Source organism: Leptosomus discolor, chromosome 1 (assembly GCF_034619465.1).
Source record: "Leptosomus discolor isolate bLepDis1 chromosome 1, bLepDis1.hap2, whole genome shotgun sequence".
Taxonomy (NCBI): Eukaryota; Metazoa; Chordata; class Aves; order Leptosomiformes; family Leptosomidae; genus Leptosomus; species Leptosomus discolor.
This window is the reverse complement of record NC_141391.1, coordinates 181,003,892-181,028,717: the sequence shown is the minus strand read 5'-3', so window position 1 is coordinate 181,028,717 and position 24,826 is coordinate 181,003,892. Positions and strand designations below refer to the sequence as shown.

The window sequence follows — 24,826 nt, the reverse complement described above, 5'->3', positions numbered from 1 at the left end:
CAGTGTGTCTTATCTTAATTTGTCCTGATCCGATCTAAGCGCGATAGCCACCACTTGCTTTCAATTTGTAGGATTTTTTTCCCCTTCTTGGTTTGCTCCGACTACCCTCGGAGTATTTCCCTCTCTCCTTGCATTTCCAGGGTTGCAATTTACTCTGCCTTTTCTTCTTTTTTTTTTTTTTTTTTTTTTTTTACCTCCCCTCTTTTGAATTGCTTCATGTTACTAACCATTCCTAAATTGTAAGAGAGATTCATTCCCCCTCCTCTTCCACCACCACCAGCACCACTACCACCATCACCTCCTCCTCCTCCTCCTCCCCTTCTCTTCTCCTTTTTGGCAGCACCAGGACGTCCGGTGTGGTGGTGGCAGCGAGCAGCAAAAGCAGCAAGAGCTCGTTTTGATTCCCCCCCTTCCAAGGTGCTTTGGAGAGACTGGTTTAAGGCTGAGCAGCAGAAGTCACCATGAGTGCACAAGGTGAGGGACCCGGTCAGCCTTCCACTGCTGCCCAGGAGCAACCTGCAACCGCAGAGCCTCAGAAGAGAGGACGAGGCAGACCCAGGAAGCAACCACAAGTCAGTATCGTATAGATACGTAGAGCCGCAGATCTATAGTATTATAGGCATGTACATGTACGTATTATGCTGCGAGCGAAGGAGTCCTGGAGCCGGGGCGGGGGGCTTTGTTGCGCGCTGCTTCTCGGCGAGGTGGTGCAGAGGCGTAGCGGGGGGCTCGGCCGGGCGCCCCGGCGGGGGGACCCCGGGAGCGGCGGGGTGCTGCTTGCCCGCGGCTCAGCCGCGCAGCCTCCGCGGGACTTTCACTATTGTGCAGGGAGCGAGCTGGGGCTTTTCAATGTAAATGGGGAACATGGAGCAGCGCGGCTCCGACCAACCAGCGCTCGCTGGGTCATTTCGAGCTGATTTTGAAATTGCGAAAGCGAGGAGCGGGGAACGGGGCTCTCCTGTCTCCCTCCTCTCTCAGCCCTTGCAATGTCTCAATCTGTGTGTGAGTGAGTGTGCGAGTGTGCGTGTGTCGGGTCCCACCGGGGGCTGCTGCCGCCTCCGATCTTGACCAGCCCAGCCCCTGACTGCCCCTAGATCCTGGGGTTGGGGGAGAGGAGGGTGTCTAGAAAGTCGCATAGTGGTTTGGTGGTTTTTTTTTTTCCCTTCTCTCTTTTTTTTTTTTTTTTTTCCTCCCCTGGCGTCCCCCCCCTTCCCCACCTCCCCCCTCACCCCCGTCATCGTATGCAGAGAGGTGCCCCCGTTGCCGATGGAGGTGGGGGAGGTAGCCGGAGGGGGCTTGCCCTGCATTTGCAACACCTTTTGCCTTTGCTCCGGCGCTTTCCCAGGCAGGTCGAGGAGAGGGGGGACTGTGCCCGGGTCTCGGCGCGGGGAGCCCAGCCCGGCTCCCTCCCACCCGCACCCTCCTCCTGGGCCCCCAAAGGGACGCGCTGGGCTCCGATTTTTTGACTTGCAAGACCTGAATCCGCGCTAAGGTTGCTAGATCCGTGCATTATTTCCACACCCCACCACCCCCACCCCCCCTCCCCGTCCCTTCCTTCCCTTCCTCTCCCGAAGTGCCATTGTCGCATCGCCTGGAAATGCCGAGCCGCGCTCGGCCCCCGCCGCCGGGCGAGTCAGCTCGGGAGCCCCCGCGCTTCGCCGCCCTCCGCGGGCGCCGCCGGGGGCGGATTTTGCCCGCGGATGCAGCCGGCTCAGCCCGCAGCTTGGCGGGGGCAGCGCCGCGGAGCCGCTCGCAGCCCTTCCCCTGCCTCCCTCGGAAGTCCCGGCTGGGAAGTTGGGCTGCCCAGGGAGCTCATTTTAACGCGAGCTTCCGCGGGCTTTAACAATGTTTACTCCCATTCATTTAGCATCAGCCTGCGAGGGGTCCGAAAACACGGAGGGAGCTGAGCAGCAGAGCCCTGAGCCAGGAGAAACCCGGCTGCTTTGCTTCCCCCGATGTGCTCCTGCAAATTGCACACAAAGTGGTTGGGTTTTTTTTGGTTGTTGTTGGGATTTTTTTTTTTTTTTTTTGGAAAGCCGTAAAAGCGGAGCCCCTGGTTTTTCCCGCTCTGCCCTCCGTGACACTTCTTTCACCGGCGCGGCTCCGGGCTTTGCCCTCGTCCCGCTCTCTCCCCTGCGGGCTGCCCAGCCCCAGCAGCCGGCATCAGCCCTGCGAGCTTGCGCCGGGGCTGCCTTTTTTTTTTTTTTTTTTTTTTTTTTTTTTCCTCCCCCTTCCCTCCTACAGCGTTTGAATGTATGGAAGAGAAAGAAAAGTGCGTCTCCTTGAACGTGTTGAGCCCAGCTGTGCAGTGCCTGCCGGGCTCGGCACGGGGGGCTGCAGCAGCTCGGGAGTCCCCTCGCCAGCTTCTCCTCAACCTACCCGGGAATTAAAAAGCCGAGGGGTTTTAAGTTGGTTTAAGTTAACAAACTGCATTTAATTAGTTTTACCACATCCTGTAATCTGAATGAAATGTATAATATTTAAGACTAGAAGAGTTTTATAGTATTTATGATTCACTGAATAAATATTTGGAATCCGGACTCTTAGTAATTCATGCCCATTTTTAAGGACTGGTTATTTACTGTCAGGCAGAGGAGCTAGTTAAGAACATAGCTAAAATAATCTGGGTTCCTGGCGAGTCATTTTGGAGTTGGGGTTTTGTTTCGGGTATTTTCTTTCGTCGAGGTTTTTTGGCTTGCTAGTGCTCTTATTTGAAGAAACTCTTACATTTGCATTTTAATACAAAGTAATTATGTTTAGGATAGGTGTGAATATAATGCCGACTGCAGAACAACAGGAAAAAATCTCCCCGAAATATTTGTGCCCTTGAGAGAGAAAATAGTCTAAGCTTACTTTACAGTTTTCTAGTAGTTAACTTTTTTCCCCAAAAAAGTTTGGGCTTGAAACTGCATATGATAATTGTCTTGCTATAATGAAATGCAATTGAAATTAAATGGGTAACAGTCTTATTTTTTTGAACAATCATCCTTACGTGGGGGAAATCGTAGCCGTCTTCTTTTAAAAATGTGTTTTCTGCTGTAACTTACATGCTAGAATATGGAAAGTTTTCAAAGTTTTTTTGTGCAATTACAAGGGAAGTTCAGCTCTTTTATTGTGCAAAATATATTTTTTCTTTACCTCGAGTGGTTTTTCATGTTGCTTTTTAAATATTGTGTTATTTATTAATACTGTTAATTCCTATGTTTTAAGTAACTTCTCAGTTGTAGTTTATCCTTCAGATCTTCTGGGTTAGTTGTAGCCTCTTGCCACAATAGCATGTTTTCCTGTATTTAGGAACCAACTGGCGAACCATCTCCTAAAAGACCAAGAGGAAGACCCAAAGGAAGCAAAAACAAGAGTCCCTCTAAAGCAGCTCAGAAGGTGAGATTATTAAAGAGAGTTCCTAATGCTGTTTTTTCATCAACTGGTAGCAAAAAATCCAGTTATTTAGGCTGTAAACTGAGGGGTTTGAAGCCTTTTAATAATGGAAGCTACATAAAGCATGTATTTTGCATGTTTAAGATAGAATTAACATGCTGCATGAAGAGCCTGGGTACAGAACCTATAAGGGCAGCTTGCTTTTTGAGTAGTGTACTGCTTAGTGAAATAACATGATGAATTTGATGTATTTACTGATATCTCCTGTATCTGGTAAGGAAATCACTATTAAGGATATTATTTTCTCGATTAACATTTTTGAAAGAGGAAGATTAATTTCTTGCCCACTTAGAGTCATTACTACTACAGGCCAAATCTGTATATTAAAGCTAAGTGTTTTGTCAAACATGGGTTAATTAGAAGTAAATCCAATTATGTGTTGATGGAAATAAGTGCATGTATTGAAATTTACAGCTTTAAAATTTGATGGTAAAGTAAACTGTGAGTTACAGTAAAAGCCCACTACATCTTGTTTAGTAATCAAAGAGACTTTTACTTGAAGTGCTATTAGTCTTCTGAACCACTGCTTCTGCTTGGTGTTGGCAGCAAACTTTTATTCTGGTGGTTCTGAATGCATTTAGCTATAGGAGAAGCTCCCTGAAGTCACTGCATTTAGTGCATGGACTTTACATCACAAATACAGTGTGAAAATGTGACTTAATTTTATCTGAAGTGGGGAAAGCTCAGCATTAGAAAACTGTGCTATCAAGGCAAATAATACTTTTCTGTAAGAATTATTTTAGCGAAGGCAAATGGTTGTGTATAGGCTTGAAAACAAATACGGGAGTTCTGTTTATGTTGATGGTTACACAGCAGTTAGCATGAATTTACAGGTACTAAATTGGAAACAAAAGCTTACAATGCCTGGTAGTGAGCTGTAGTGCTTAAGTGTATTAGTATCTTTTAAGTAGATCTCTGACAAAATGTATGTGGAAGATATCTGTAGCCTCATCTAATTCTGGTTCGTTTTTCAATATGCCTATGGTACTGACCATACTAAGTTTGGTAGTTTTTCGTGTAATAAATTACTATAGCAACTACTGATAAATGTTAAATTATCAGGGGGTGACTATGGTTTCACGTCTGTTTTGTTATAAGTGTTCTAAGCATTTGTTTGAGGGACGTTTTCCAACTCTCTTTAAACTTAAAATTGTTTTTTACTTTCTGACCTGTAAAAAAAGGTAGTATATTCTGTCAAGTTCATAAATTAGTAAAAAATGCTTTTCAGGTTAAGTATTTAAAATATATCAAAGCCACTCTGAGACCTACTGAGCTTAAAATGTTGATTTTTTTTCTTTATGTAGTAAAAATGTTCCTCAGATTCACTTTAAAATAGTTTAAATTGCACTCTTCAAAAGAGAGAGAGCAGCTTTTTATTAGTCTAGCAAATCCAAATGTGAGCTTGAGTATTTTAAATATTACTCTTACGAGCGTTGGCTTTCCTAGGAGAAATATTGGTAGTAAGATTAAATTTTAAGTAATTTGTAGAAATGTGTTTTAAAAAGATGTTTCTGAAAGAACTATGAACATTATTTCATTTATATGAGTGATTTGGAAATCAGTATAAATGGAAATGAACTTAAAACATTTATCTATATGTAGGTATAGTTTTCTTACAGTTGGAGTTTTTTAATCTAATTTACGAAGTGAGCAATTTCATTGTAATGTTTTGATTTTCAGAATGCATCAAGTTACTGCTCTAATTAAAGCAAACCCTTTTGGGTGTTGATAATGTAAAAAATTGACCAAAGACCATGTGTCTCTTTTATCATTAAAAAAAAACCTTTGAGGGCTCTATAATTACAAGTTTTATTTGTTTCTAGGTTTATAGATAAAGTATATAAATGTTTGATAAATCCCCGAAAACATGAAACACTTATAAAGCCTTACTAGAAGAAAGTCACTGAGATCACATTTCAAATAAATATTTTAGCTCTTTTTCCAAATTGATAGTTGACCCTCTCTAAAATGGTTCAGCTCTCACTGGGCATCTCAAAGTATCTTTTTGTGTAATATTCCAATAGTTTTTCTAACAGTAATATGAATGGAAAGGTTTTGGCACTGTTAGAAAGCTTAATTTGGTGGTGAGGGTATCACCTCTTAAATGAGTGAGCTATATGTTTGATTTTGTGGTAAACATGTTTACACATACATATGCATACATACATTTATTTAAGGCTTTCTACATACAGCCTGTCTAAACTCTCAGAAGGAGAGCTGGCTAACTTAGCTTAAGCCCCTCTACATGTGAACCTGTGTACTATACACGCAACTGGAAATTGCTGGAGTTTCTGAAGAATAGTGTGTGGCCTGTGTGTTTCAAAGGGAGCTCATTGAAATGTATTAGAGTGTTCACAACATGTAAGATAAACGTCGGCCAGGAGAACCCACCGAGCAGCCATGAGAAGGCACTCATGATTAATTGATGGGGTGTTCTCTTGCAAACCATTACACATCACAATTAAAAATGTATTGCACAAGCTGGCAGCGAGTTAAAAATACTCCAGAACTGGGACTTAATTTTGTTATACTTCAAGAAGGAAATACCCTTAAATCAGTTGAGGGACAGTTTACCCTGGAATCATGGTTGTGTTGTGTATTTAAAATTTCTAGGTTCATAGGATTTTTTAAAAATTTTTTTTGTTTGGTTTGTTTTTGCTGGTTTTTTAGGTTTCAGAGCCTGTGTTTGGTCTTAGTAAACTGGCCTTGGGGCATCTGAAAACAAACTGTGCTTGTTAGGAAATTAGCAATGTGAAACTTGACAATGCATACAGAATGTTGCAAGACCAATTGGATAGCTAATAATGCAGCAATTACTCTAATTTTAGGTAATACACATTTTTTTTTAAAAGCCTTGCAGATCACAAATGCCTAACTTGTTATAAACTGGACACAAAAGGTAAACTGCATTTTATAGAAAACCAAGCCATTTCTCAACTGTTTAATTTTCACAAACAAAAGGAACACAACAGGTTAGTAGTTGGAGAAGAGATAAACATTAGAAGACTTTTAATCACCTTGTACTTGAGTCCCCACAATTAGGCTGTTATTGAAGTCTGCCGTCCTTAAACAAGTCATTCTGTTATTCATTTAAAATATTTGTAAACAATTAGCAAAAAAGTGAAGATTTTTTTTTTCCTAAAGAATGACTAGATTTGTGGCAAGATTCTAGTAGGGATGTTCCTTTTTAGTTTCCTGGGTGTTCTGTGGTTGGGTTTTATTTGTTAGGCTGAGCTGCATTCCCAGCCCATCACATTTCCCTTAAGCATTCAAGGGCTTTTCTTTGTTTAGCTCCTGTATTTGGGCTTGACAAAAATACTGTATAGGCATAAATACTCTCCTGTTTGGAAGGAGGAAACACAATTGTGAGGTTAAAAAAAGGAGTGGTAGCCATTATGTATTTATCTTGAAAGAATATGTCAAGGGATATCCCAGGAATATGCAAAAAATAAATGTTCTTCAGTAAAATTCACCTTCAGTTAAAATATATTGAGTTTTGTTGTAGTTATTTATGTAGTGAAACTCACTGAAAATACGTCCAGATCTTGCCATACCATCCTCTGAAAAACACAACCTGTGGTGCTATATGTGACTACACTTACTACTGTCTCTACAATACATGGCCAGAGTTTGGTATGTAGAAAGGCACGTCCCTGAGTTAAGCAGTCCAAAGGTAAAAAAAAAAAAGCGCATGTGACCAGGACTCTGCCCTAAATTGGTTCATGAAAATCTATTTTGTTTCTCCATGCTTCATTCATTCTCACCAACAGCAGTCATTACAGCCTTAAAGGGAAAACAAGATCAGTTTTATCAAGTGATCGTAGCGTGGTTATCGTACTTAAAAAGTAAGAGACCTCAAAATCAGGTGTTCTGAGCAAGATGGGAGAAGCAGGGGAAGACTGACTACTGTTTAGAATTAAGAAGAATATAACAGGACATGGGAAGTGGGATATCTTTGTATCTAGCCAATGCCTACGTTTCTTTTAAGAGGTTTTGGGTTTTTTTTAGGAAAGAATCACTTTATTTTTAGGAGAGGGACACATTCCTGGGCAAGGTCTTTTGACACAGTTTGACAGCAGTGATCTTCCTCCCAAGAACTTTCAGATATTTCACCTGCGTTACAGCTCTGACACATTTTATCTGTGGTCTCCAGCAGATCATTTTGCAAAGTGGGTAGAGTTCTCTGGATTTGGGTTTTGTTGCATTTGAGATCTTCCTTGACAATAGATAGATGCCCAAAGAGCAGTTTGCAGCTGTTCAATTATTTATACTTGTCTTGTCTTGTTAATTGCTTTCAGTAGTACAGCCTCAGTTTCTGTCTGGGCACAGCGCATTTGTGCAACAAGCAGGCAGAGATGACGGGCAGTCAAGTCCTACAGTTGCTGACAGCAACTGTTTGGAAGGAGGGTGTGATGGCCCTGTGGTCCAGGTTTTAGGTGAATTGCAGATCTGCCTGGGGACTGCTAGCTTGCTGGCCATGACTGGAATAGCCATCTTGCCTTCCCTGGGACAAATCCCCCCCCAACATTTCCTGCATAGATACTGCACTTAAAAGCGAGTAAATCTAGTTCCATTCCTAAAATGTGACGTAGCAAAAATGATGTATTCATATTATTGATTATAAGAAATTCGATAATTTTTCATCAAATATTGAAACTTGTATTTGATAACATACGCAGCATCCTTTAGGTTTGGTCTTTTCGTGTTTTAGCTGTCTAGAGCAAGATCATGCCTCGTAGTGTAGGACCAAATGTTAAGAAAACCCTGACCAAACATATCTCAATATCAAAAAGCACTTTAGAGGATGAAGGCAGCAGCTTCTTCTCGGACGAAGCAGGTACCAGCTGCTACATGTAGGGTGGCTGGGGACACATTCATCTTGCTGCCCAAATGAGAATCCGTGTTACTTCTGGGTGGCTTGGGGCTCTCTCTGGATTTGTTCCTAGCTTCAGAGGCAATGCTTCAATTCAAGCAAAGAGCCAACAGACTGGCATGTTTCTGATTCTGCAAATACCTGTTTCAGAGGAAGGGCAATGCTTTGGCACTTACGTGTTCCTTTTCTTATTAATTACTTGAAAATTATATGGAGAAACATTGAATTATTTGTCTGATATAATAAAACCTGTCTTCAGGTGCTTAAATTAAAGGACAGTGTTGTGCTGTTGCAGAAAATATGGACTATGTTTGCAAAATGCAAACTAAAAAAAATCAGGAGGGAAAGAGGTGGAATATTTTCCTAAACTTCTTGTCTTTATCATCACCACTGGACTGCCACTACTCCTTCTGGTTGTTCCAGAAGTGTTTTGTCTTTCTCTTCCCTTGGAATGGAGATAAAAACATCCACTTTGGAGGTTCTTGTCCTTCCATTTCTGCAGTTTAGTCTGTGGAAACCTTCCTATTTACTTACAGAGTCGCTCTGTACCAAAACATCGTCTTTGGCATGCCCCGCTGTTTGCTCAGCTCACCTCTGGGAAAGATTTGGTTTTGATAAGAACTATGGAAATGTTTTTCTTCTAACATGAGGTGGAAATCATATACAGCAGGCATATAGTGCCTTTCAATCTGAAAGGTCCCCAAGCACTTGACAAACTGATATCCAAACTAGCCAGCAGGAACACTAGCCACTTCTGACATGGACCTTCCTCGGGGGTAAAGCGCAGCACTGTTCATGGCAAGCGGCCATGCTGTGTGACAGTTTATGGCAGGAAGCAAAGATTAGTTATTCAAAGAAATCTCTCATGTTCTCTTTCCCATCAAACTAGATTATACGCCATAGTTAAGGTTATAATTTGTGTCAGGTTTGTAGGAGCTTTAATTGTGAGACAAAGGAACTTTCATTTCTAAAAAGTTAATACCTTTTTTTTCCATGGAGTTTTGGAAAAGGGTCTTTCGTTTAGATGTGGTAAAATGCAGAAGAAAATAAATGACATTTGTGCTTTTGATAACATGTCAGGTGTTAATTTGTTAAGAACAGTTTTAACCAATATTTTAAGATTTATGCCCAGTGTTTAGTGAAATAAACATAAACACAGGGAGCTACAGGTTGTCAAAACTAAACCACACCTTTTTTTGCATCCTTCAGGTTATAAGGTATAAAGAAATGAACACTTTAAAAGGAAACAAAACTCTGAAATAGGCAACTACAGTATATGTAGTAAATGCACTTTAACAAGTATTCTCATAAGAGGGTTTCACCTTACATGTAACACTGGTATAAACGATTAAAGAGCAAGTTTACTCTTTTAACAAGTCTGAGTGATAATTTTGCCCGTTAGGAGTGTGAATTTTATTTTTCACAGCTTTCTTCTTGGTGAGATATTTATTTCAGAGTAATTGCATGTAACTTGCAGGACATTTTTTTTGTAGAGATTCCTCCACTACTTCCTCAGCTCAAGTCATCTTTTAGAGGGATCCGATTTACACAGCATTAGGTTACAGTATATGTTACAGAGACTGACCAGCAAGTGGTTTATTTAATGACACAGTTGATTTCTGAGGGCAAATCAAAACACATACAGTTGACTGGAAAAAAAGCAATTAATGGAAATGTGGAAGCACATTTACAGAATGTGTACTAAAAGTCTTTATTCTCAGGGGCTTTGTATGTGGTGAGTCCTGCCCTTGCTAAAGCTGGTGGCAAAATCCTCATTGCCCTCAGTGGGACAGGATTATTTAGCTGATGAGGTGTATGGATGGGTAGAGCCTATCTAGAGAAAGTAACCTGCCATTTTCATTTTAAAGTCTGTAAGTATTTTAATGTGGTGCATAAGTAGTAGTATTCACAATGTCATGCAGTGAATTAATGGAAGTGTCTGGAAGAGAACCCGTATTTCCTTCACATTGAGCTTCAGGACCAACTGCTGGGCTTATATAAATACAGCTATCACTTCTAGGGCACCTTCTATGTTGTTTCCTTAAACCTGGAAAGGGAAGGTGTGTTTTGGACCAGTGAAAGGTTTGCTTACAGTTTAAGGATGCGCTTTTACCTGGAAAACTTCGTGTGAAGTAGAGAAGTTATTTCCCAGTGTGAACACACACGCACGATCATGGTGATGGTCTGTCTAAATCCACTTCATGCGTGAACATCATGAGACTAAAAGAAGCAATTGTGGCTCATATAAACTTCTTTGTTCAGGCTTAAAACAGGCTGTATTTTTAATTTAGTATCTCGGGGCAATTTCTGACGGCCTATGAAAGACTAGATTTGATGTTACTGGGGGTTCTCGGGTGCCCAAGCTGCTCTGCACCACCATCCACAGCCTGCGTGCTCCATGGCTGGCCAGGGCCAGGGCACTCCCGGCTGCACTGTGGGCACTGAGCAGTTGGATGTGCACGGGCATGCTCCTCTGTGCCCCTGGACACAGTGTGAGTCAGAGCTGGGGGCACCTTTGGGCACAGAAGAGGCATCCCCTGGCCCCAGTGGCTAGGAAATGTCCGAAAAAACAACATAATCACATTCCACCAGAAAACCCATAGAGTAGGAGGGGGGCTTGGTGCCACCCAAGAGATATAATTATGGATAATGTTACAGGAAAGGAGTTCCTAGTTACAGAGGCTGTTAAATAATGCTGAGATATAAAATATGTTGTGTTTCTTTTCCCTTTACAGAAAGCAGAAGCCACTGGTGAAAAGCGACCCAGAGGCCGGCCCAGAAAATGGGTAGGTATTTCACTTCCAATCATTTGATTTATTTGCTGTGTTATAAAGCATGTTATAAAGTCCATTCTTTTGGAGAACAATTATATCTGCTTCATTTGTAAAAAGAGCATCCATCTTTTGTGTCTGTTTGTTCTGTTGGCTTGACTAAAGGGTTAAGATAGCAGAGAAGTTAGCCACAGCTTCCTACCTTTAGACTCTGGTAGTTTGTTCAAGACACTTTACTATTAAAATGTTTGCTGGGAGTGAATATTTATGTGTCTCTTATCAGTATGAAAAGAGGCACAACTCTTCCTTCAAAAGAGAGTAACAATGAGATAACTTGTTCAGTAATTGAGTAACAAAGGTTAAAGGGGCACTATCAGACATCAGAAGGTGATTTAAGAGAGGTGATAACATTCAGATGTAGTGTGCACAACATAAAGTTTAAAAACCAAACGTCTTTGTCCTACATTGCCTGGAAACACGGCATGTTTGCCTTAAATCCAGTGAGAAAGAGCAAAAATGAGCAGCAGGATACTTGCACTAAGAATTTAGTTTTTCCATTCCGGGCCATCTTTATGCCTCATGTAATTGTAGTGACTGGTAATACGTTTCATTAGAAGTTTCCTCTTTCACTGTTGTTTTAGTCTGTAGACATGGCTATCAGACACAGGTGTCTTGATTCTTTGGCCGTGGAAAGATTTCAGGCTCAGACACTTGAAATTCTGTGTTCTCACTGATGTTTACAGCTAATGAGAGTCTGCCTTGGGCACCTCTCCTCTTCATGTCTTTCACTTATGCATAGGCTTTCGGAAGAAAAGTGATGGGGATGTCACTTGGAAAACATGGTTGGGTATTAGAAGATATGAAGTTATGGCCATGTGCTCCATCACAAGTTAACATTTCTGATTTCCCTTTTCCAGTTCCCTTTCCCTTTATCTACTCAACATTTTTCTTTAAACTTCTTTTTCAAATCCATCCCTCTCCATCTCAATTTCGCTCCCTTATTTTACTCTGCATTCTCTTTCCTCTCTGCAGGCCTGTCATTTTCCCCCCTCATTTTGTTCAGTTGTATTGCATAGGTGTTAACACAGCTCTAAAAGTATATGCCTGCAAAAGCTCAAACAGTACCAAGGAGGTGCTTACAACTATAGCTGAGGTTCTCCAGAGTATCAGCAGCTAAACACAGGAGAGATGGCTTTAAAAGACTAGTTCTGTAGTGTTGTCCAGTGATAAAAAAATGTCTTTTTTGTTTTGACATCCAATATGTACTCAGAAAGTGTCCCTTCTTATCACCAAAACTTCAGTTAAGTCCTTAGTGATTATTTTTTTTCTTGAATCCAATTCATTTCTATATCAAGCCTTAATGATGACAGTTCTGTATCAGTGAAAGTAAGGAGTGTGTAAGGTTTTTTTCTTGGAGTGGGCGGAATTCTATATGGCAGGTATTTTCCTAAGTTTGTAACTCTCTTTTTGTGAGTCTAGAGGTTCTGTGTCATATGTTGTTCATCAAATTGTAAAGTATTATTTCTGCTGTTTCCTTCAATATGCACTTGCAGAGACATACAAGCTAACAGACCTCTGTAGAATTCCGGTAGCTGGTCTTTCTGCCGGTTCAAATTAAGTATTTAATGTTTGTGACTCGCAATGTATTTATTTATACATTATTTTTTAGAAGAGAGTAAATCTTTTTGACTAGTATAAAACTGGGAAGGGGGAGGGAGAGCCCAAGCGAAGAGGGCAAGGAGCCCAGTTTATCACAAGCATATGAGACATCCGTTGATCTTTTCAATGCAATAAGTTGTCAAGGAAAAGAAGACCCTTGTCAGTAGAACAGACAGTAAAGATGGACAAACTCTTCTGAAAATAAACTATTCAGCTACATAGAAAAGCTTTCTAAGTGTGGAGAGCTAATTGAGTAAAAATTCTGAAGATAACAAGGTCAAGCAGGTGGGAAATGAACATACTTGGAATCAGAAACACAGTGCCTGCTGCTGTAAAACTCATCTTCACTGTAGGTTACTGCACGTGTGTGAAGCGTGTTGAAGGCTGTGAGTCCTATTAACTGAGAGCGAGGTAAACCTCTTCATGACCTTGTTACTCCTTACTTTTAGAGGTTTTAATGCAAGAATATGTTCTAAGCTCTTTGGATGCATCTACGTTAGTGCGTTAGGTCCAGTCAGGAGTGTGCTTTGGAAATGCATCTCCTGATTGTCCCCACGTACTATATGCATTGTGGAGCAGTCCAAGAGCTCATGGGCTGGATTCCTTTCAAATGAGACAAAATCAGAAGATGTGCTGTAGAAGCACAGTCATCAGGTAGGCATTCAACCCATAGGACTAGGCTAGAGTGAAATAAAAACCTCTTGAAAGGTGCGTGGTGTGGACCTTAGGTCATCAGCACCAGCCTTTTTTTTCTTTTGCTGGTCCACATTGTCTAGACGTAGCCTTTGATGCTTGAAAAAGGCAGATGAAGCACCCTGTGTTTTATTAGCCAAATTGTTTTATGCATAGGCATAAAGTCAAATTCATAACCATGGAGATTCACATTCCCAGAAGTCAGTGGAAGGTTTGTCATTGACTTAATCAGTGACAGCTTTTTGCCGTGAGACCTGATGCTGCTGCTGTTGGAATCGGCAACAGTTTTGCTGATGGCTTCACGTAACCCTTTGTAAAGAGCTCACAGTCAAAGCTTTTTTTTTTATTTTATTTTATTTTTTAAATTTGAGTTGTCTAGGAGTTGACTGGAAGGAGAGGACTGAAGGGTTATGAGTAGAGCAGGAGACTGAATAATCAATTATTCTGCTGTTTGTTCCAAAGAACTGCATTGAAAACCCATAGAAATTTCATAGACTTCTAGTGCTCTCAGGTGTCAGTTTAATGGAGAAACCTGAAACCCAGTTCTGAAGTTTTCTATGTCCACTGTTTTTGTTATGTCTTTAGATAGATTTTTTTGGCATTGTCTGATTTCACCTCCACATTGTTTAACCTGAACCACAGATTTACTGCATGGCATTGCAGAATCTCTCAAAAAACCCAAGGAACAGTCCAGAGCTTTTTACAGCTTTCAGCAGGACTTTGGTGGGGAGGAGAGATGGCTGATGCCATGCCATGAAACTGTTTTAAAGGATGGAAAGATGCAGTTCTGGAAGCCGCATGATTATAACAGCAGAAGAGAATCAGTGACTTTCCAAGTGCAGGGTGCATGTGAATCATCTGCTTGCATATCTCATCACTGATGCCCAAGTAACAACTGTGACTTGTTCAGAAAACTACTCTATCTTTCAAGAATTTTGTTTTCTGCTAGATAGTTTAGAAAGGACATTTCAGGTTGGTAGAAGGTAAAAGATAACCAGAAAGGAACTTAATTTCCTTAAACAGGAGCTTTGTCTGATCCAATCATGATTAGCTAGACATTATAGAACTCTTGAAGCTCAGGTTTTCCCTTTCTTAATGAGGACAGTTTCACTTTATTCTCAAAGTCAGTTTAAGCATTGCCAAACTATGATTAAAAAAATCATTACAAAAATGCTTTTTTTCTAATAACTTTTGCTTCAGTTTATTTCCCACTGCAGTTTTGACATAGCTGAGATATCAAACCTTGAACGTGGAATTTGTGAGATGTTTCTATGCCAGCAGTTGCAGAAGACCTAATGCTCACTCACTTGTATGATTTTGAAAATGAGGTTCTGAATTTTGAAGAAATACATATCAAGAGAAACCTGTTGCCTCAGAAGATCCATCAATGTTTTGAGGCTATTTCTTGCTGATAATGAGTCTTTGCAAACGATTATCTTAGTAGCAGTTTCTGTCTGGTGGTGCCATGCTCTGTGATGTGAAGCTGTTTAACTAATTTTGCTTATTTCTCATTCAATGCCATCATTTTTGTCTCATACGAAGTCATAGTCGAGGAGGTGCTTGAAGCCATGCAGGCTTCTTCTCCAGGTGGTGGAAAAAGAAGGATATTCTGAGATCATAGTCCCTCCTGCCCTAAAAAAGGCTTTGTTATAGGTGTGGTGAATTCTCATCTGGAGATAGCAATCTTTTGACATTGAGAAAGACAACCTAGATGATAAAATAAGACACATATCTGACTTAGATAGCAAAAACTATGTGTGAGACGTCCCACCCTTTGATGCTGTCTGCTTACCAGTGCATCTCTAAGCTAGGCTAGAGATTCCATTGTTATGAGAACATACGTTTGTTTAAATGAATTACCTCATGGTCCGTTTGGAGCAAACCACGATTGAGGTAAAACTTAAATCACATGTATTGGATGATGAATGAAAAAGGAAGTTGCTATTTATGTAATTATAGAAGATAGCACAGATAAAAATTCAGTTTCTCTGAAGAATAATGTCATTTCGGTTACTTTACATCTTTCCAACTTTTGACTGCAATGTCTGTTGTGTAACTGCTTCGTGTGAAGCACATAATGAAAATTTGCACATGTTGCTGTTACTTTAATCTTCTGAACTACCTTACCTTCTTTGTGAAGGTCATAGATATTTTGTGACATGGTAATACAAAATACCTTGTTTCATGAACATGTTTTACATCTGTGTGGGCAAGACTGTCAGCTGGGAGGGGTCATCATTTCAGTTGTCTAAAGAGCTTGAAGGGGCTTTTATAATTACAAAAAACAGACCTCTCTCCTTCAAAACTCCAAAACTCTTAAGAATTGGATGAAGGACATGAATTGAAAGCCTTAAAAGATTTATACCTATACATTTACTCTCCTGTTCAGGTGATCTGTGAAAGAAATCATCTCTCAAAACCTGAAAATTTTTACAAAAGCAGTGATTGTTGAACTTTTTTCCTATGACTAACAGACATTTAATGCGCTTTTTTTTTTTTTCTTTCCAATTTTTGTCTTTTGTTCTATCCAACATTCTGGGAAAGGAAAAAACGTCTTGCATGATTGTACCAAATGTATCAAAAAATCGCTAAAAATATGTTCTGTCTTACCTGTGTTGAGAGGGGTACATATCTTTATTTCTCTAGAAGCTTGTCTAAGCAAATAGTGTCTTCCCTTGGAATATGAGTCCTGTTTGTTGTTGATGTTGATATAAGTATATAGAAATGTTGGCACCGTTTATTTCAAGTGCAGGTCTTCCTGTAGACCACAATAGAAAACTTAGCCATGATAGTTCTTTTCTAAAATGTGTTTTTATTACCAAAAGGGTATTTCACTCATTCTGTAATTCACTTCCACGTCTGTTAAGGGATATTAAAAGATACCCAGTTTAGCTAAAAAAATGTTTTTACTTCAGCTATCATTTCAGAATCCTTAAAGGAAAATCTTTTGCTCTGTTTGAGGTTTAAAGAGGAAATTTTAACAGGCAAATAATGCAGAAAGCAAAAATACATCATCTGTAAACTGAAATTCTGAGCTGTTTCCTTTTTATGATCTCAGATAACGGGTGTTCAAGAACTTTAAAAATTGGGTTTCTGTTGGGCTGTGTATTTTGATTTTATAACGCTCACTACCTGTTTTACATACAAGGAAACAGAGTACTGAGGCTGGTGGTGGCAGCATCAGAAGGCATTTTTGCACCTGTGGTGTTTGAATTCTTGGTTTTGTTGCTAGCACAGTTATCAGCCATTGCGCATCCAACTATCCAACTGACAAAGAAAATCAGGTAGTGAAAAGTACAGGCACTCGTTCTTGCTCCTACAATTCCATTTCACCATTGAAAATATTATGAATGCAGAAAGAGAAGCTGGGCCTCACCTCCACTGAAAATGTACTCCACAAGGTTAATTGCTTTGCCCAAGGAAATCTGTAGAAGAGCCAGGAATAGAACTCGGATTTCCTGGCAACCTGCCCTGTGCCTTCAGCTCAAGGCCATCCTCCTCCAGTGAAGCTTGCTTGTGAACAGGTTGGATGAGGGAGGGAAATATGCTTTTCAATTCCGTATCTTAAACCAATATACGGTTTATACTTGTTTTGGTGAAGGCAGATGTGAGTGTCTCAATATCTCTAGCATGTGTCTAGCTGGTGGGCAGTGAGGGGTAGGAGTAAGATATTTAAAAAGTTTGTGTATTCTCCCTGGAGGTATTGAAAAGATGTGGCACTTAGGGGTATGGTTTAGTGGTGGGCTTGGCAGGGCTATGTTAATGGACTCGATGATCTTAAAAGTCTTTTCCAACCTAAATGATTCTATGGTTCTATGTATAGGATAGAGTGGAGAGATTTGGGACCAGAAGGGTTTTGAACCAAACCCAGATATAAGCCCGAAAGGTCTTTGATGCATATTGATGATATTTTCTCATCTTTGTACCTTAATTACTTATATAAGTCCAATACTGATCCAGTAAATGATAAACGTAGTCACAAACCCAAGATGCCTAGTTCCCTGAATGTTTTGAATGTGATTACTCCGCTTTTCAGGACTAGCTGATCTGAGCTGTAGCTGCAGGACAGGGCTGTTCCAGGTCACCTCATCCAGAGGTGGTATTTCCATTCCCTGTCCTCTTGAAAGGTAGTGGTGCAAAAGGAATGAAAACCCACGTGTTAAAGTGTGATCCGGGACAGAAGATTTGGAGTCAAGACTTGTAGATTTTCTTAAAATTTCTGACTAATTGTGCAGCTTATTTAATGTAATTTAATTTAATTCTGTTTTATACTGCAAGTGCCAGTAATGCAGTAGTCTTAGAAGAAAATACCACATTTTTTCTCTGCCAGTGATAGAAAAGGGCCATCTTATGAATGTCAGTCAGTCCTTGTGTGGATGGATTAACTCCTCTCAATTTAGAGCTATAATAATAATTAAAGAGGAGTAGTACTTCTGTCTTTGTTCTGCATTCTTTACAGACCCAAGCAGGCAATGTGGATGCTGAAGGAATGCAGGGTTGATCGTCTCCTGGAAGGGTTGGGGGGAGGCTAGTGCTGTAGTAATTAATATTTGGAGAGCGCTTTCAGGTGTTTGAATGAAAGTCATTACATGCTTTTAAGTGCAAGTATTGTTACTTCCTCTTCCTTAATCCTGTGACTAAGCCTCACTTCAAATTGCAGTTCAGTATTACATTTGAGGTACAAGGCTAGATCTTCAACAAGAAAGTGGGCTTCTTTCAGTAAATAGCTGCAAAATGTCCTCACCAGGAGGTGGCTTCTAATTCTGTAGCAGACAAATCCAAGTGAGGAAGAAAGTATTTTTTGTATCAACAGTAATGCACTTGATATGTGATTTAGTTAGTGTGATGCATTCTGCTATCTTGAATTCATTTTGTGCTAGGCACCAATTTAAGATACAAAGGGAGCATAGTTTACAATGACATTTACAAGTGCACCTGTTTTTCTATCCCAAGACCTGTTTGAGATACTCATCAGACTGCAAACGAAAAACAAAAATAGAGGGACAAAAACCTGGTATTTGAAAATTGTGACTTCACAGGCTGTACTGTTTAAATAGTCAGATTGGGATATGCCATTCAGTGGTTTAAAGAGGCAGCAGTGACACTGCAGCCAAAGGAGGAGGAGACCTTTTTAGGTCTGAGAGAATCCAGATATTTTCAGTCTTTGTGGGAACCCTGAAATGGGAAACACCAAAGCCTGGGAAGGTGGCAGACAATGAGAAAACTGTATGTCAAGGAACATGTAATCATGGTGTTGAGGCTGATAATGCTTATAGCATGCTGTTTGTTTTGCAAATTTTTGTTACTCCCCATTGAGAATGATTCTTTTCTGATTGCACAGAAAATACTTCTCAGCCTTGCTGTTACTGATGATTCCCTTCTTTGCAATATCGCGAGGCAGGGAGGCTTCTTCTCTGTTGTTTTGATGCTGTAGTGGTTTTTTGCTAGGAAGGAGATCTTTCTGCTGTGCAACGGCAGCTGCTGGCCACCCTGAGCTGCCAGACAGAAAAAGGTGGGTTTGTTTTCTGAACACAGGCATCGCTGGGTTTCATCCCTTCTCTTTCATAGCCTGACATTGTGGGAAATCTGTTCCCCCAGGCTACATGCTACCTCACTAGGATTTTAGCAGCATGTCCTGGAAAGGGACAGATGATAGAATCTGCCTGACAAAACCCATTCTTACCTTGTTTTTATGAAGTCAGTGCTGTGAAATATGTGCCTTAGAAGGGCTGCAGAGAGCAGTCCGTTCATCTAGCTTAGGTGCTTCCCGCTCTCCACAAGGTGATCCACTGAGCTTACTTTGAATTAATGCTTCTACCCCTCCACTCTGTGAGTAGGGAACCAGAAATGTGGCTACTCGGGACCAATTTGCTTAGCCATCTCCTAAGGACGGACACTTCATGGAGAAGGACTGTAAGTCCATCTTTAGTATAACAGCGTAATAACTGAAGCCCTGAGAGGCCCTAGGTACTGCTCAGCCAGGACTGAACCTGTGTGCCAAGAGAAGTGATGTGCCATGAGCTGGTCTGGGTGACAACTCTTTAGATGCAGGGCTGCTATTCAGTGATGCATTTAAAAGTAGTGGGGCCACATGGGAGAAGAAGAAAACAAGAGGAAGCCTGGCCTGGTGCTTTAGGAATCCATGTAAAGATCTGAGGTGACATCCCTTGGGCAGACGTTGGAGAACATGGCCTGGAACCCCACTTCTGTCTCAATTTGACAATGGGCCTTAACTAATGCTAAAAAGATAACCTTTTCTTCCTCATTTTTCTTCTGGAGCCTTTTCTCTGCATGGCATTTCAACATCAACAGAAGGGCTGGAGAACGCTTCTCATCCAGGAAAGCGTAGGAGCTGGTGATTAGGATGCTTGTATAGGAGGTGTGGGTTTAAATCTTCATCCTGTTTACTAATGGACAGATCCACTGTGAGCACACTCACTCTGGGACGCTAATGTACAAGTTGGGCCTGAGCCTGAGAACGGAGCTGTGCTCTGTCCTGACTGACGGTACGTAGCTCTGAAGGTTTCTCCAGAGGGTGGACCTGAATTTTGGGTGGCTGTCAGTTGAAACTTGAAATGCAATGAAGTGTTAGTTGGAAGGTAAGGCTTGCTACCTTAGACTAACAATTTTGAGCATGTTCAGCTTATTAAACTTAAGTCTGCAGAGATCTTTAAGGTTAAGTAGACACTTAGGAACTTACAGAGATAGGCAGTTGCGGAGAATAGATGGATTGAATCCCGCCCTAGAGAAACCTCCACGCATGTAAGACGTTATTTGTGTGTTTTATAACATGGCTGCAAGAATTTTGGAAGCAACAGCTTTCTGTAATCTATTTGCACGTGATTTTAATTTTTTCTCTTACCAGATCAAATGGTATTGCCTGTTATTATTGCAAGTTTTGTAGAGTTTCAGAGTTTTTTTGGTGATTCAGTTATATATCTGTGTGTTTGTGATTTCCACAGCAGTTTTAGGAGGCTAGTAATGCATGATGTATGTCTTTATTCTGCTTTTTCATTTTACTTCTTAAAAATAAACTTGCTGTTTTCAGTTTGTTTTATTCTAGTCTGTCAATCCTGAGAACTATTGAACTGTGGAACTGAAGGGTCAGGCTTTAGCGCTACTTATGATGATTAAAATAATAGTACTGATAAATTACATTTAAAGTAATGTATTACTTGTTTATCTGTATCAGTGTCAGTGAGAATGGAGTCTGGTCTGCGGAGGTTGGTTTGCTTTGATTAAAAGTGATTTACCAGTACTGGCAGTCTCTGTTTTGGAGCCTTTAAGATTATCAGCGAATTGGCAAGATTTAGGATTTCTACATCCTGTCTGTTCAGAGTAACTGCTGAGAGCTTAAAAACCAGACTGGTAGTTCCTGTATACCACTCCAGAAATCATGACTTTACCCAATATATTATCCTAATCCATTTTGACTGTTATATCAATTATCCGAATAGACAGCAACTGGGGCCTTTTGTAAGATGTACTACAAACACATATGTGAGCTTCACTATTATGATTTTATCAAAGTTGCATTGTGTTAACATGTTCTTGGGGTTTCCGTAGTATTCACACAGAACCCATTCATGCTCTGGCTGCTCCTCCTGCATTGTTTCCTGTTAATGATGCTAAATGCCTTGAGAAATCTGCTTGGGGACTCTCCTTCCACAGACAACTGTCTGTTTGGGTCTTGAAAAAACAACTCACACAACCCATTGACAAAGTACATACAGTACTTGGATCACAGTGTTAAAAATGTAGAGGAGACAAGGCTATCTCTGCCATGACATGCACTCTTGCATTCATTAACATCCATTAACATTCATAAACTATTTTTAGGAGGCAGAGGTGTATGCAGTTTTTAAGGTGCTTCTTTTGCAAACTTCGCATTCAAGTCAGGGACGACCATTCAAGCATGCAAAAATTATTTCATCAAGCTTTGTATGTAAGTCTGAATGAGATAGATAGGTGGACAAATGGTCTGTCAGTGGCACATGGTGCCTCTGGTCAAGTAGATTGAATACACAGCCGGGAGATGCATGATAAAATCTTAGGCTTGTTGAAGTCAATGGCCAAACTCCCAATGAAATCAGTTGCCTGAATTTCAGCCCTTGTCCATCTGCCACAGATGAGGTGTGTAACTGTGTGTGTGGTTGGTTATAAGCTCTATAAGTAGTGCAAATAGCCATGTTTGCACAAAACTCATGTCCTTTGAGGAAAAAGATCTATACATGTTGTAACTTCTATACAAATTAGACACCAGGTGAACAGAAACTTTATGGTGACTATCGCGTAGCAGGAATAGTATTTCAGTCTGTCTGTGAATATGATAAATTTGTTATTTACATCAAGAAGTTTTGAGCAGTCACTGCATGAGTAACAGGTGGGCTAGATTTGTGTAGAGATACAGACAGCAGATTTTTATTGGTGATTTTTTTATTACAAAGCAACTTGTGCCGTATAAACATCATTGCTTCTTTAAAAAGTAAAAGTTTTTTCTTGTTTAATCACTTCAGTGGACTATTTGAAAACTGGAATATGGACATGTCTGCACTTTAACCTTCAGCAAGTTTTTCTAAGACACACAAAGACATGGTTTTGAAAATGTCTGGATGATCTTGCTTCTTTTGCATGTGTAACTTTAATTAAGGATATGCTCAGCTGTGGTCATAGGTAGATACATAACGAGGGTATATTACTCACTGAAACAAATTCTTTTTAAGGCAAGTCTGTGTAAAGTATTGGCTCCATTGGACTGAATTCAGTAGCAAGACTCCCGTTGGCTTGGTTGGAGTTAGGATTTTCTCTCCAAATAGTTGTAAATGGTGATACTATTTAAACTAGATCAGAATTCCGTAGGTAAAGGCAATATCCATTGCAGAGAGAGCAACAAAGAGAAATTATAGTTGAAGTTCACACATGCACATGAAAACATTTCAAAATTATATGCTTAATAATAATTTTGCTCCAAGCAGAAGGTACTTCATCTCTTTCACTGCTTATTTCAGGAAGTAGAAGGTCTCAGAGCCTCTGCAGGCAAACCAGATGCCATTGGTTTCCAAGAAAGAGATTATTAATCCTATCCTTCCAAATCAGTAGGAAAGCTACTTAAGGGAGAAGTTAGAGCCATCGTGGTCTTTTTGCATAATTACAAATCATTGTGGTTTGCTTTGCATGATTAAAATTTCAAATAATTAATTAAATAATTAGAGCTTTGTGCAGAGCAAGCTTTGTACATTGCAAAGCTCTGTACACCTTTCTTTATACCCCCAGAAGCCATTACCTTGAGTGTGTAATAACTGAGAGGCAGAACTCGATTGATTGATTAGATTTTTGACAGATAATTGATTGATTTAGCTTCCTCATTTTTTGTTGACTTCCTAGTTTTCGTAAAAGTTTTTAGTGGCCTTATCATAAAAAGCAAGGGGAGGGATTCTGTCCTTCCTTTGCACTTTTGCAATGTGAGCATTGCAGACACTTTGCACAAGTTTGTTTGTCTTGTCCACATCGACATTTGAATACTTAGCTCGCCCACTCTCCTCATTCAGGACTATGTAAAAATCATGGATAGAAGCTTTGAAAAAGTTCTTGTTTTGAGTAATTTGAGCATCTGAAAAAATTGAAAAGGGTGTTTATTTAATTAAAAACAGTCTGAATGGATTTCTTTGGAAGCTATCCAACAAAATAAACATCTAGCCCATCACTAAATATGAGAAATTTCAGGTAACCTTTGAGACGGTCTTATGGCAAGGAGTAGAAAACACACAAAAAGAATAAAGACAGAGCCCAAGTCTCTGTAAGACTTGGAGGAGGCGGAATTGTCACTGCTGGGTTCTTGGGTTGAGTCTGACCTCAGCAGCTGTCAGTTGTGTCCCATGCACTCTTATTAGAGTTTTCAGTGTAGGGTGAGAGAGGGCCTAAGTTATGCATCTGTTATTTTACATGGCTGTGTGGGGCCAGTCATATCTTCTCTGCCTCTTGCAGTCTAGGAAATTGAAAGGAAAAACAATTTTTTGTTTTTCAGAAAGGAAAGTGATGCAGAAAGCTCTTTTGTTTATAGCAGCTCTGTTCCATATCTCAAGGCTCAGAGTAGTTGTCTTATGATGTGGATTAGCTGTGGAAAGATACAGTTCAGAAGGTTGCATCCTGTCTTCCCTCCTTCCAGTTTGCCAGTCAGATTCCTTTTTTGGATCCTATCGCTCAGCCAGATACCTGGGGATCTTCTAGTAACTAGTTCATTATGGTTATCTTGCTCTATCGGGGGTGGAATAGCCAGACTCCAGAGCTAAAAGCCATGTCAGCATGAGGACGAGGGCAGAATCGTGGGAAGTTTGAAAGCAGTTCAAAATCACTTCATTCCCTTCATATCCTGTCTTAAGCTGTATGTTTGATTTTGCACTTCCAGAAAGTGCAGCAAAGAACTGGACCCACAGCATATGATTTAAACTGCTGCTGACATCAAGCTTGGCCCACGCAGCACTAGCACCAAGGCTGACTTTGGGTGGCAACACATCAGCACCATGAATGACTTATGAATGAAACAGAAATTTTTAAGGGGCATTTTCATACTTGGCTCAAGTGAAAAGTAGAGAATATTATTTATGCAGATGGAAATGTCCATGCCCAGTGAGGTGCAGTGTTGCCTTTGCTAATCTCGGATATATTTGTATTTGAGTGTGGATTTTCTCCTTCACACAGAGGTTCTCCTTCTAGTCGGTCTGTCAGTGAAGTCATAACACCACGACTGACGTCCCAGTCTGTAATCATGGAAACTGTTCTGATCTCACAAATTCAGTTTTATAGCAGTCTCTGAATGATGGGAAAATGAGCTGTAAGAGAGGAAGTTGCTGTTTAAACTCAAATATCTTTGGTAATTATCAGAAATAGAGAGAGTATTAAGACATAGTTCTGTAGGGTCAAATTGATTCTTGGTGTACTACTGCTGAAGACACTTGAGTTACCCCAGGGAGGAACTTACCCCCTGCGTCTGGAATGACTTGATGGCAAACATGTGAAGAGGAAGTGAATTTATGCTCCAGTTTAATATATTGGAAAGTTTTCCCTCGTCTGAAAGTCTTTCTTTATCTCTGAATTTCCTGGCTTTTGTGGATTTATATTAGATCCTTAATGTTATTTCAGTGTATTTTTTCTGGTGTTTGATGTCTTTCGGGTTGTTTTTACTGGGGATATAATATATATATATATTTAATGAAAGTTAAAGCACTCTTCCATTGAGGAGGTCACAAAGCTTTCATGAACACTGTGTAGCTACCAAGTGCAAGGCATCTCCATATTTCAGATCTGTGGTTGTTACTTGTGTAGCTAAAGCATTCATTTCAATGAGAAGATGCAAATATCTCTTAAAGAACATTTTAGCACCTATTTTTCAAAG

The 24,826-nt window shown here is 40.3% G+C and overlaps 1 protein-coding gene across 1 annotated transcript in view; it reads left to right on the top strand.

Moving 5' to 3' along the window:
- Positions 1 to 461: 461 nt before the first annotated feature.
- HMGA2 (high mobility group AT-hook 2) overlaps positions 462 to 24,826 on the top strand; it is a 97,554-nt gene continuing 73,189 nt past the window's right edge. The window contains exons 1-3 of the mRNA XM_086461976.1: positions 462 to 572; positions 3,295 to 3,381; positions 11,047 to 11,097. Coding sequence (XP_086318102.1) covers positions 462 to 572; positions 3,295 to 3,381; positions 11,047 to 11,097 — 249 coding nt within the window. The remainder of the gene's footprint in view (positions 573 to 3,294; positions 3,382 to 11,046; positions 11,098 to 24,826) is intronic.